The 11,658-nt window shown below is 42.7% G+C and overlaps 1 protein-coding gene across 1 annotated transcript in view; it reads left to right on the top strand.

Moving 5' to 3' along the window:
* The window catches only part of LOC307130285 (uncharacterized protein), a gene marked incomplete at both ends in the record, with an annotated part of 28,816 nt that overhangs the window by 221 nt on the left and 16,937 nt on the right, over positions 1–11,658 (top strand). Inside the window, 11 exons of the mRNA XM_079823254.1 lie at positions 2,611–2,770; positions 2,847–3,034; positions 3,106–3,203; positions 3,277–3,434; positions 3,521–3,713; positions 3,783–3,930; positions 4,014–4,086; positions 10,737–10,919; positions 10,996–11,183; positions 11,255–11,352; positions 11,426–11,583. Of these exons, the coding sequence (XP_079679380.1) occupies positions 2,611–2,770; positions 2,847–3,034; positions 3,106–3,203; positions 3,277–3,434; positions 3,521–3,713; positions 3,783–3,930; positions 4,014–4,086; positions 10,737–10,919; positions 10,996–11,183; positions 11,255–11,352; positions 11,426–11,583 (1,645 nt within the window). The remainder of the gene's footprint in view (positions 1–2,610; positions 2,771–2,846; positions 3,035–3,105; positions 3,204–3,276; positions 3,435–3,520; positions 3,714–3,782; positions 3,931–4,013; positions 4,087–10,736; positions 10,920–10,995; positions 11,184–11,254; positions 11,353–11,425; positions 11,584–11,658) is intronic.

The raw sequence follows: 11,658 nt of genomic DNA, 5'->3' as shown, positions 1-11,658 counted from the left end.
ATAAATTGATCACTTAGAAATCAAAACTAAGGTTTGAGAAAGAAAGAATATGCATACAACAAAATATATTGTTTCATAGCAGCTTCAGTAACAAGTTCAAAACAAATTCTGCTGTAAACCGGCTCTAACAAGCCAATATAGTGTCAATATTCAGCTCAAGTGACTTCAGTGTTGATTCAGTTCAGTTGATTTCAGTTCAACTGTAAATTCCATGTTAATCTTGAGTACCTATAGAGTAGTGTTGCATCCGTCATATCTCTGTAGAGTCTGTAGTTTGATCATATTTATAACGCTGTACCGATTCTTTTCGAAAACACCCGAGCTCATGCAGGCGTGCAGAGCTAAAGAGTCACGGACACACACACACACACACACACACACACACACACTACATCATGACATTATCCCTGGATAACTTTCGATTCACTATAAATGCCACCCAGTTGTGCATTGTGTAGTTAGATATATGCAAAAACAACATTTTTGGAAATAGTTAAAATAGTTTTGCACAAAGTGTTGCTTTTGCAAGAGATGTCTGATGTTTTGTGTGTAGAGTTACAAGAAATGGAGCAATATTTTCAGAAATTGTGTGTAAGCAATTAGATAAAACTGTAAATGAATCCAGTTTATTTTAGTTCAGGACTCATAGTCCAGGTGTTAGTAATCTGTGCTTAATCTTTGTTCCAGGCAACAATTTTTTAACTCACGATTAACTAGATTAAGGCCTACTCTTGGCATAATTTAAACCCTGTCCAGGAAACCACCTCTTGAAAATCTGCATTGATAATTCATAAAATGTGGTGTGAGCTCAATTTAAATGACAATTACAGAAAAACACAATCTGACTTAACTATAAACACACAAACTTGTACTTTTCACATTTATGATTAATAGCCATTTAAAAAATCATTCACAGTGCAGGGTGGAAAAATTAATGTTGGTATGTAAACTGTATGCTTTACTTGATTTATTTGTGTGCTTTGGTTCATTGTCTTGTTGCATCACATAACCTCTCTAAAGGTTGAAGACATGAACTGCTGTCCTGTATTTTTTTTTTTTTTTTACATAACATTGGTTATTGCTAATGACATACAGAGTAATTAATCTACACTGTGAGCCCGGACAAGTTGAATCTACTTAAAAAATTGGAGCAAACTGGTTGCCCTAAAAATTTAGTAATGTGTACTAAAACGAGTACATTTTACTTAAATTTAAGATAACATTTTAACTTAAACTTTAAACTTGTTTTAGTCAAAAAAATTCAGAACCTAGATAAAACTCCCCCTGCTGCTACTCTGATTTGCATTTGTGTAGCTCACAGCATGTTCATTTACATGATAAAGCCTCCCCTAGAATTAAGGGGAGGGGGGGGTCATGGGGGGACAACTGCCAAGCAAGGCCCACGTCAATTTACCACAATTTACGGCAGTTTTCGGTGTTGCCTGCAAATTGCCGTGCACAGTCGTAAACCTGAAGTTTCACGGCAATCTACAGTGTCACATACTGACGAAAATCCCACTTTTCATGCAGTGTAGACTGGTCCCCTCTGTCTAAGGAGTCGAGGGTCTGTCCACATAAACCTCTCTTGTCCACTTGTGGAACACTTCAAACTGGCGACAGGGATTGCCCCGAGGGGAAGTGCTTAGGGAGGTTTGTGAGTGTGTTGCTAAATTTGGAACTACAGACTACTCTTACTATTTCTGCCATATAAAGATATTGTAAAAGTAGTAATGCTAGTCTACAAGCAAAGCGGAATGCACCAAACATCTACCCAAAGTACTTTGGGCAAGCTCCAGTAGCAAACCTGAGCATGAACCTTTTTATTTGTCTTCAATATGACAAATCTGACTAATTGGAGTCAATATAGGCCTACATCACATGCGTATCATTTTGATGAGAATTTTCTGGTAGCATAAGCTCCCATTTGGGCAAGTCTGGAGAATCATGACTGTTCATGAAGAGGGAGGGATTATCGTTAATTAGCCAAAATCTGTAGAATACAAAAAGACCAAAGGGCATCATCTCAACAGTGTGACTAGCTGTTGAACAATGGCAGGAAGCTGGTGTGCTGTTCAATCGCTGGCACTTTGTGTGTGGTTTTGTGCTTTTTGTCATGCTGTTCCACAGTGGAGTAATTTGCCCCAGTTTCCTCAGCAGGTTCAACAACAAGCTAGTCAACAGTTTCCTCAGAAGGTTCAACAGTTTCCTCTGAAGGTTCAACAACAAGCTAGTCAACAGTTTCCTCTGAAGGTTCAACAGCTAGCTAGTCAACAGTTTCCTCTGAAGGTTCAACAACAAGCTAGTCAACAGTTTCCTCTGAAGGTTCAACAGCTAGCTAGTCAACAGTTTCCTCAGAAGGTTCAACAACAAGCTAGTCAACAGTTTCCTCAGAAGGTTCAACAACAAGCTAGTCAACAGTTTCCTCAGAAGGTTCAACAACAAGCTAGTCAACAGTTTCCTCAGCAGGTTCAACAACAAGCTAGTCAACAGTTTCCTCAGCAGGTTCAACAACAAGCTAGTCAACAGTTTCCTCAGCAGGTTCAACAACAAGCTAGTCAACAGTTTCCTCAGCAGGTTCAACAACAAGCTAGTCAACAGTTTCATCAGCAGGTTCAGTCTAAGCAGCCAGTGGCGCAGGCAGAGCCCCTTGACAAATGTGCTGTAGCTGATTATGAGCAGATCCAATGTGGCCCACCTGGTATCAGTGGTGCTGAGTGTGAAGCTATCAACTGCTGCTTTAACGGACAGCAGTGTTTCTATGGGAAGGCAGGTAAGAGTGAGTCAATGCAAAGGTGTTCATGTTAAACCACTCCTCAGTAATAACCTGCTCTTGTACCTTGTTCCAGTGACTGTCCAGTGTATAAGAGATGGTCAGTTTGTGGTAGTGGTGGCAAGAGATGTTACACTACCTCGCTTGAGCCTGGATTCAGTCCGTCTCCTGGGTGGAAACGACCCACCTTGCAGTCCTGTGGGATCCACACCTTCCTTTGCTATATACCAGTTCCCTGTCACTGCATGTGGCACAAGCATGATGGTGAGTAGCTGCTTGTGGTTCTGTTCTGCATGGCTTGGAATGGCCTGGATGCCAACAGTTACTATTTGCAGGAGGACGGTGGATATGTGGTGTATGAAAACCGAATGACCTCCTCGTATGAAGTGGGTGTCGGACCACTTGGTTCCATCACAAGGGACAGCCATTTTGAGTAGGCATTTTATTTTATTTAGAAAAAATATGAATCCTTGACAAAGGCTACAAGCTCACTATTTGTTGTCTAGGCTTCTCTTCCAGTGTAGGTACTCTGCTACTTCTGTGGAAGCTCTGGTTGTGGAGGTCAACACTGTTCCTGCACCTCCACCAGTAGCGGCTTCTGGACCCCTCAGGGTGGAGCTTAGACTGGCAAATGGTCAATGTGTCACCAAAGGCTGTGCAGAAGGTAAGTGTCTGTCCAAGTATGCATAAGTATTTTCTAAAACTCCAGGTTGCAGCAGTTTCTGGTTAAACGCTGGTTTTCTTCCTCAGGGGATGAGGCATACACGTCCTACTACGGTGATGCTGATTATCCCGTCACAAAAGTCCTGCGGGAGCCTGTGTATGTTGAGGTGCGCATTTTGGAGAGGACCGACCCCAACATTGTCCTAATGCTGGGACGTTGCTGGGCGACATCAACCCCCAGTCCACTCAGTCTACCCCAGTGGGACCTTCTGGTCGATGGGTGAGTAAGGCCAGTCTTTATCCATCTAGTGTGCTGTAAGGCACTTCTGACTGCCTCTTTACCTTTCAGATGCCCTTACCAGGATGACCGTTACCTGACCTCATTGGTTCCGGTGGCTGGATCTTCTGGTCTTCAGTTCCCAACACACTACAAGCGCTTTGTTGTGAAGATGTTCACATTTGTGGATCCAGCATCACTGGCTCCTCTACAGGAAACCGTATGCTCTGCAGCCTTACCTGAATCCTTAATATTAGGTGTTGTTTTTCTTTCCGTGGCTTATCCCTTTCCCCCCTCTGTTAGATCTTCATCCACTGTAGTACAGCAGTGTGCCATCCCTCTTCTGGCTCCTGTGAGCAAAGCTGCACTAGGAAAAGTGAGTGCTTGTTGTAAACTGACTTCAGGAACCATGAGAATTTGGTTTTTAAATGCCTCACGATTCTACCACTTCTTTTCCAGGAAGAGATGCTAACGTCAAGACCATCTCTAGTGGGCAAACTGTGGTGTCTAGTGGAGAAGTTAACCTGGTCATGTGACTTTAGTAGTTTTAATAAACTTCTTAACTCAACTGTCTCTTTGGTATTGATCTTTCATGACTGTTCTCAGTTTGATTTATTGGGCTACACTACTAAACCAGAGTTCCCTTTTTTTGCTTCAAGGTTATGCTTGACTTGAACTAAACAAGCCAAGTTTCTGCCCAAACCTGACCTATTTGCCAAGTTCCAGTTGCTAACCTGGGTCCCTGTTCTTAATGGAATCTGTTTTGGTCTCTACTTGTGGCTTTATGGCTGGACTAACATAACTGCTTGTACTGATATTCAAGCATGCCAAGTCCCTCTGTTTTTTGCTAATGCTATTTGAAAGCCCCCCGAAGTCATGCAAGTACAGCATTGCATCTGCAATGAAATCAGTATCAACCTGCATTGTCCTTTTTAATCCCAAATTGTGACCAGCCTTTTTTCTTTAGGCTAGCCCCAATGTTTATTGAAAAGTAGACTGGTGCTTTAATAAAAGCTGGTTTAGTCCCTTAACTGGTGTATCACACCTGAGTTGCTGTCTGAGGGCCTGTTTACACCTGGTACTAAAGCGTTTATCAGTCCAATCACAAGTGGACTATGCTAAATACAGGTGTAAATGCGGTCTAAAATGTTTTAAACTTTTTTTGACTTTTAACCTTCACTCATGAAAGGGGTCTTTATAAACCGTTTCCAGAGTGTGACATTAACTGGTCTAAACCATGTCGCTTCTGTAGATTTGGACAAAATAAGCTACTTTGTTTAACTGTCTGTGCTTGTTGTTGCTGCACCATTAAAAACAGAACGTGGAAGGCAATTTGACTAGTATCCATGCTGTCAAGGAAATGCATCCCATTTGAATTATATTTAACTGGTTTGAAGAGCTAACTGTTGGTGTATTAGGTTTGTGAAATACACATTTCAAAATGGGGTCTACTATTATATTTGTCCATTTTAGTGTCCCATCATTAACTTAAGTCTTAGTCCTGTTAACTCTTCTTGCTCTTTGTATCACACATTTTTCCTAGAGACATTTTGGTGGAAAATTTGACAAAACGTAGGTCTGTGGCCAGTTGCATAAACTGCTGATGTTCAAGAATAAGAAGCTGAGGGCAAGTGGACAAAAATGAATGACTGTGTTTCAATTCACTTTTTCATGCCCTTCCCTCACTATCTTCCCTCTGTGTCGTTGATTTTGTAGCAGGAGATTTTTTGTAGGTATTGGGCTGTGTACCGAATTTCATACCTGTACGTGAAACGTAGCGGGAGGGGCACTTCGTTGAAATGTTGTAGGTGGCGCTATCGAGCCATTTTGCCATGCCTAATTCTGAAACTCATATGTAGATGTCTTCAGGCCAGGACTCTTATCAAACATCTGAAGTTTGGGGCAGATCGGACATTGTATGCCCGACTTACAACAGCTTCCTGTGTCATGGCGAACCATCGAACTTTGTGAGGCCGCCACTGACACGACCTTCAGGGAAAACATCACCAAGGCCTTTAGATTAGACTGTGCAAATATGACGTATCTTGATCTGATTAAATCTCTAGGAGAATCTCTGCAGAGAATCCAGTAGATGGCGATGACACTTTGCAAAGAAACACTACATGCCTATAGACTAAACACGCAATATGCATGCGCATGATGTCACAGTTTTCACAAATTCATGTTTTTGTAGTTTACATGGAGACAATAATGGTCTCATTTTCAAAAACTTTGAAACCCTGTTTTTAAAAGTTTGCATTTTTAAGGCCCACAAAGCACTGTTGTTGTGTAAATGAACACAATGCATTTAAAGTTTCATTTGAAAATGGTGTCATGTAAATGTCCCCCTCAATTTGTCAGATAAGAGAGACATACAAATTGTGCAGAGCTGTGGGTCCCAGAGATGCATATAAACTCTACAGGTCCAGAGGAGAATCAAAGGCAATCAATTCAACTAAAAGGGGATGAGCCACCTTCATTCAAAGCTGTACAAAATGGCAAAGCCAAGCACTGGTGTGTGTTGTGGCATTTGTGTCAAAGTTTGCTAGGATGGAGCTTCTGAGAGGTGTGTTAGTGGTGGTTGTGATTGTTGTGTTTGATCTGCCTGATGCGTGGGGAAGTTTGATGCACAGTCAAAGTCCAAGAAGCATGGTGCAAAAATCAGATCCAGATTTCAGAAGTCCTGCCTTTTCTGCTCCAGAGCTCTGGAATCCTTTGCAAGCGGCTTCTCCATTTCAGAGTCCTTTGGGTCCTGCCTCCAGAGGCCTTGCACAGGAGCCTTTTGGCCTTCAGGAGAAGCAGCTGTTGCAGGGTCCAGTGAAGCCTTTGGATTGGAGGTATCCGGTCGTTCCCGAGGTGCAGAGCGAGTTGGCGGTGGACTTCCAGTTGAGGCAACCCGTGACTCCCAGCAGCGTAGCGGTTCAATGCGGAGAGAACCGGGTTCTTGTAGAAGTCCAGCAGGACTTGTTTAGCAATGGTCAGTTGATCCAGCCAACTGGTCTGTCTTTAGGTGGATGTCCTGTTGCTGGTCAGGACTCTGAGTCTAGGGTGCTCATCTTTGAGTATGAATTACAGGACTGCAACAGCGTGCAGATGGTAAGAACTCCTAAATCTTAATCGGTTGTTTGTTCAAATTGAGGATATCCAAAGTCCTCTTCAAGGACCGTCAGTTCACACTGCTGTTGTATGTTGTATTTGCAATGCCAGGGCAGCTGGCATAAACATTTCTTAAGGCCCGTTCATACCAATGCATGTTTTAAGCTCTGCAGTTGTTTTCTCCTGCTTGAAGTGTTTGTCCACCGTATTGCACAATGCACTTTCTCTCATTCATAATAATGATTACACCTTCATGAGGAACTGTCTTGTTTTAACTACAATCTCTTACAGATGAATGAGGATGAGCTTGTCTACACCTTCTCTCTTACCTACACCCCTGAGGCTCTTGCAGGTACTCCGATTACCCGGGCCGATGGTGCAATTGTTGGCGTTCAATGCCACTATCAAAGGTAAGTGACCTCTGTGACTTTCACTGCTTGTGCAACTGGGAGACCATTTAATGGGTACTTTCATGAACCACAGGCTACACAATGTAAGCAGTGATGCCTTGAGGCCAACATGGGTCCCTTATGCCTCAACCAAGGTTGGTGAAGAAGTCTTGATGTTCTCCCTGAAGCTCATGCTGGGTAAGTGCACTTTCTTTGGACCTTCGACCTTGCAAATGTGGCTCTTCCTAGGGTGTTCCTTCTCTTTTGTAGACGATTGGTCCTACCAGAGGCCTTCATACTCCTATTTCCTGGGTGGCGTTATTAACATCGAGGCATCTGTGAAGCAGTACAATCATGTGCCTCTGCGTGTGTTTGTGGACAGCTGTGTGGCCACTCAGGTGCCTGACGTGAACTCCCTTCCGAGATATTCCTTCATTGAGAATCATGGGTAAGGTCATGGCTCTTGATGCTATAGGACTGTTTTGTTTGCTCTTTTTAAACATTCATGAGTTGCTCTTTGTGGTGACTTTGTCGTCAGGTGCTTTGTGGATGCCAAGGCTACAGCTTCCAGCTCCCGCTTCATGCCTCGGTCCCAGGTTGACAAGATCCAGTTCCAGCTGGAGGCATTCATGTTCCAGGAGAGCACCAGTCCTTCTGTATGTACCACAAGAGTTAATTCGACTTCTCTTCCCATCTGCTTTGGTTTTCTGACTTGTCTGTCATCCCTTGTAGATCTACATAACATGTGTTCTGAAGGCAACTATTGCTTCTGCACCCAGTGACGCTCAGCGCAAATCCTGTTCCTTTGCCAATGGGTACGTTGCACTTATTCTTTTTTTAAAAAGCTGACTTTGCTCATGTTGAAAGTGCTTTGTCTTGTTGCAGGTGGTTTGCTGCTGATGGAAATGACCAAGTTTGTGGTTGCTGTGACTCAACATGTGGTCCTGATGGTGGAATTGCTGCTTCTCCCTATGGAGGTCGGTAGCTCTTGCTTTAAGGTTGCTTTTGATGTTTTAAGTGCTCCTAACTTTGCTCTTTTTCTTCTCTCTAGGTGTTCAGTGGGAAGGCAAGGCCACACTTGGTCCTGTAATTGTTCAAGGGCAAAAGAAAGTTTCTCAATAAAACTGACATCAATCCTTGCTTGTATCTGACTTGTCACTTTGCTTTTGACCTGGAAAGAGTGCCTTATTCTGCAAATGTGGTGGAACTGACTGTACCTTTGCAAGTCCCATTTAGTCTGAAACCCTATGGCTGCATGCTATGTGACTTGCAGAGGTACAGAAGTTATTATTTTTCTCCGTCTGGAATTTAAACGCGGGGCTAGTTGTAACAGGTTAACTTTCCACACATGCCGGGATGATGAAACCTAATGTATTTACTAGTTGCCATATCAACATTATTTAGAGAAACTGCACCAATTAATAATTCTTTGGACGCTCTCACTGAACATTTAACATAACAGACGTACATTTCTTAAGTTTATTGAAAATAAGACCAAGTTGAGAGTTCTTTTAATGCTGCTCTAACCAGCAGAAGACACTAGACGGGTTTAAATCCCAGTTGCACAGGTGGGGCATGTTGTAACTGTTACAATGTGCCCCTATTAGAACTATGCTATTCTATTGAGGAAAGAATGACAGTCAATGTTCAGAAGAAATTAGTATATTTTTAATGATGCCATTATTTTATTTGAAAGTTAATTTGTATTTTGTCTTGTTGTTTTATTTGATTGTATCTGATAACATCAAGCTGTCATGTTAATGTGCCCCACCTATGGGGCAGGTTGTCATATTTCACTTTCTTTCGGGGTAAATCGAAAGCATACACCGTATTAATGATTAGCAATCAAGGTTTACTGAGTTTTACACGATTCTTTTGTAGTGTGGTTTTTGGTGAAGTTTATTCAAATAAATATGGTCACCTGTGTAGCTACATTCTTCTCTCACTGCTGTTTCCTGATGGTTTATAGAACAATTACTCCGAGTCGCCCTCTGTCGTTTCACAGAATAGTACAACGGCGAGTGCGTCAAGTATAAACGCCTCGTCCGTTTGGGGATTGACAAAGTGTGTGCGTGTTGGTTGAAAACCTTTGCTAGGGGAAAGAATTGTGTTTTGGTAGTTTTAGTGCATTTTGAATGTGAAATGATCTGCTGTGCCGAGCTGAAAGTTTGTTAGGAGAACTGTGTGAAGAGTTTTGAAAAAGTGACCTAAGTATTGAGAAATGGGTCCTAGCAATTGTATATAAAAAAAAAACACTGTAAATGGCAAGAGGCATCCTGCACAGGCAAAGCAACAAATTCATATTATTCAACATATCCTAGCTTTTTACAGAAAATATTCAGATGTAACCCCCTTTGTAATAATTAACATTTTCATAAGTAACTGATTACAGTTACATTTATTTTGTAATTAAAGTATATATGAGTAGACTGGTCCCCTCTGTCTAAGGAGTCGAGGGTCTGTCCACATAAACCTCTCTTGTCCACTTGTGGAACACTTCAAACTGGCGACAGGGATTGCCCCGAGGGGAAGTGCTTAGGGAGGTTTGTGAGTGTGTTGCTAAATTTGGAACTACAGACTACTCTTACTATTTCTGCCATATAAAGATATTGTAAAAGTAGTAATGCTAGTCTACAAGCAAAGCGGAATGCACCAAACATCTACCCAAAGTACTTTGGGCAAGCTCCAGTAGCAAACCTGAGCATGAACCTTTTTATTTGTCTTCAATATGACAAATCTGACTAATTGGAGTCAATATAGGCCTACATCACATGCGTATCATTTTGATGAGAATTTTCTGGTAGCATAAGCTCCCATTTGGGCAAGTCTGGAGAATCATGACTGTTCATGAAGAGGGAGGGATTATCGTTAATTAGCCAAAATCTGTAGAATACAAAAAGACCAAAGGGCATCATCTCAACAGTGTGACTAGCTGTTGAACAATGGCAGGAAGCTGGTGTGCTGTTCAATCGCTGGCACTTTGTGTGTGGTTTTGTGCTTTTTGTCATGCTGTTCCACAGTGGAGTAATTTGCCCCAGTTTCCTCAGCAGGTTCAACAACAAGCTAGTCAAGAAGGTTCAACAACAAGCTAGTCAACAGTTTCCTCAGAAGGTTCAACAGTTTCCTCTGAAGGTTCAACAACAAGCTAGTCAACAGTTTCCTCTGAAGGTTCAACAGCTAGCTAGTCAACAGTTTCCTCTGAAGGTTCAACAACAAGCTAGTCAACAGTTTCCTCTGAAGGTTCAACAGCTAGCTAGTCAACAGTTTCCTCAGAAGGTTCAACAACAAGCTAGTCAACAGTTTCCTCAGAAGGTTCAACAACAAGCTAGTCAACAGTTTCCTCAGAAGGTTCAACAACAAGCTAGTCAACAGTTTCCTCAGAAGGTTCAACAACAAGCTAGTCAACAGTTTCCTCAGCAGGTTCAACAACAAGCTAGTCAACAGTTTCCTCAGCAGGTTCAACAACAAGCTAGTCAACAGTTTCCTCAGCAGGTTCAACAACAAGCTAGTCAACAGTTTCCTCAGCAGGTTCAACAACAAGCTAGTCAACAGTTTCATCAGCAGGTTCAGTCTAAGCAGCCAGTGGCGCAGGCAGAGCCCCTTGACAAATGTGCTGTAGCTGATTATGAGCAGATCCAATGTGGCCCACCTGGTATCAGTGGTGCTGAGTGTGAAGCTATCAACTGCTGCTTTAACGGACAGCAGTGTTTCTATGGGAAGGCAGGTAAGAGTGAGTCAATGCAAAGGTGTTCATGTTAAACCACTCCTCAGTAATAACCTGCTCTTGTACCTTGTTCCAGTGACTGTCCAGTGTATAAGAGATGGTCAGTTTGTGGTAGTGGTGGCAAGAGATGTTACACTACCTCGCTTGAGCCTGGATTCAGTCCGTCTCCTGGGTGGAAACGACCCACCTTGCAGTCCTGTGGGATCCACACCTTCCTTTGCTATATACCAGTTCCCTGTCACTGCATGTGGCACAAGCATGATGGTGAGTAGCTGCTTGTGGTTCTGTTCTGCATGGCTTGGAATGGCCTGGATGCCAACAGTTACTATTTGCAGGAGGACGGTGGATATGTGGTGTATGAAAACCGAATGACCTCCTCGTATGAAGTGGGTGTCGGACCACTTGGTTCCATCACAAGGGACAGCCATTTTGAGTAGGCATTTTATTTTATTTAGAAAAAATATGAATCCTTGACAAAGGCTACAAGCTCACTATTTGTTGTCTAGGCTTCTCTTCCAGTGTAGGTACTCTGCTACTTCTGTGGAAGCTCTGGTTGTGGAGGTCAACACTGTTCCTGCACCTCCACCAGTAGCGGCTTCTGGACCCCTCAGGGTGGAGCTTAGACTGGCAAATGGTCAATGTGTCACCAAAGGCTGTGCAGAAGGTAAGTGTCTGTCCAAGTATGCATAAGTATTTTCTAAAACTCCAGGTTGCAGCAGTTTCTGGTTAAACGCTGGTT

This window comes from Gobio gobio, assembly GCF_949357685.1.
Source record: "Gobio gobio genome assembly, chromosome: 8".
NCBI lineage: Eukaryota > Metazoa > Chordata > Actinopteri > Cypriniformes > Gobionidae > Gobio > Gobio gobio.
This window is presented reverse-complemented; position numbering and strand designations above follow the sequence as displayed.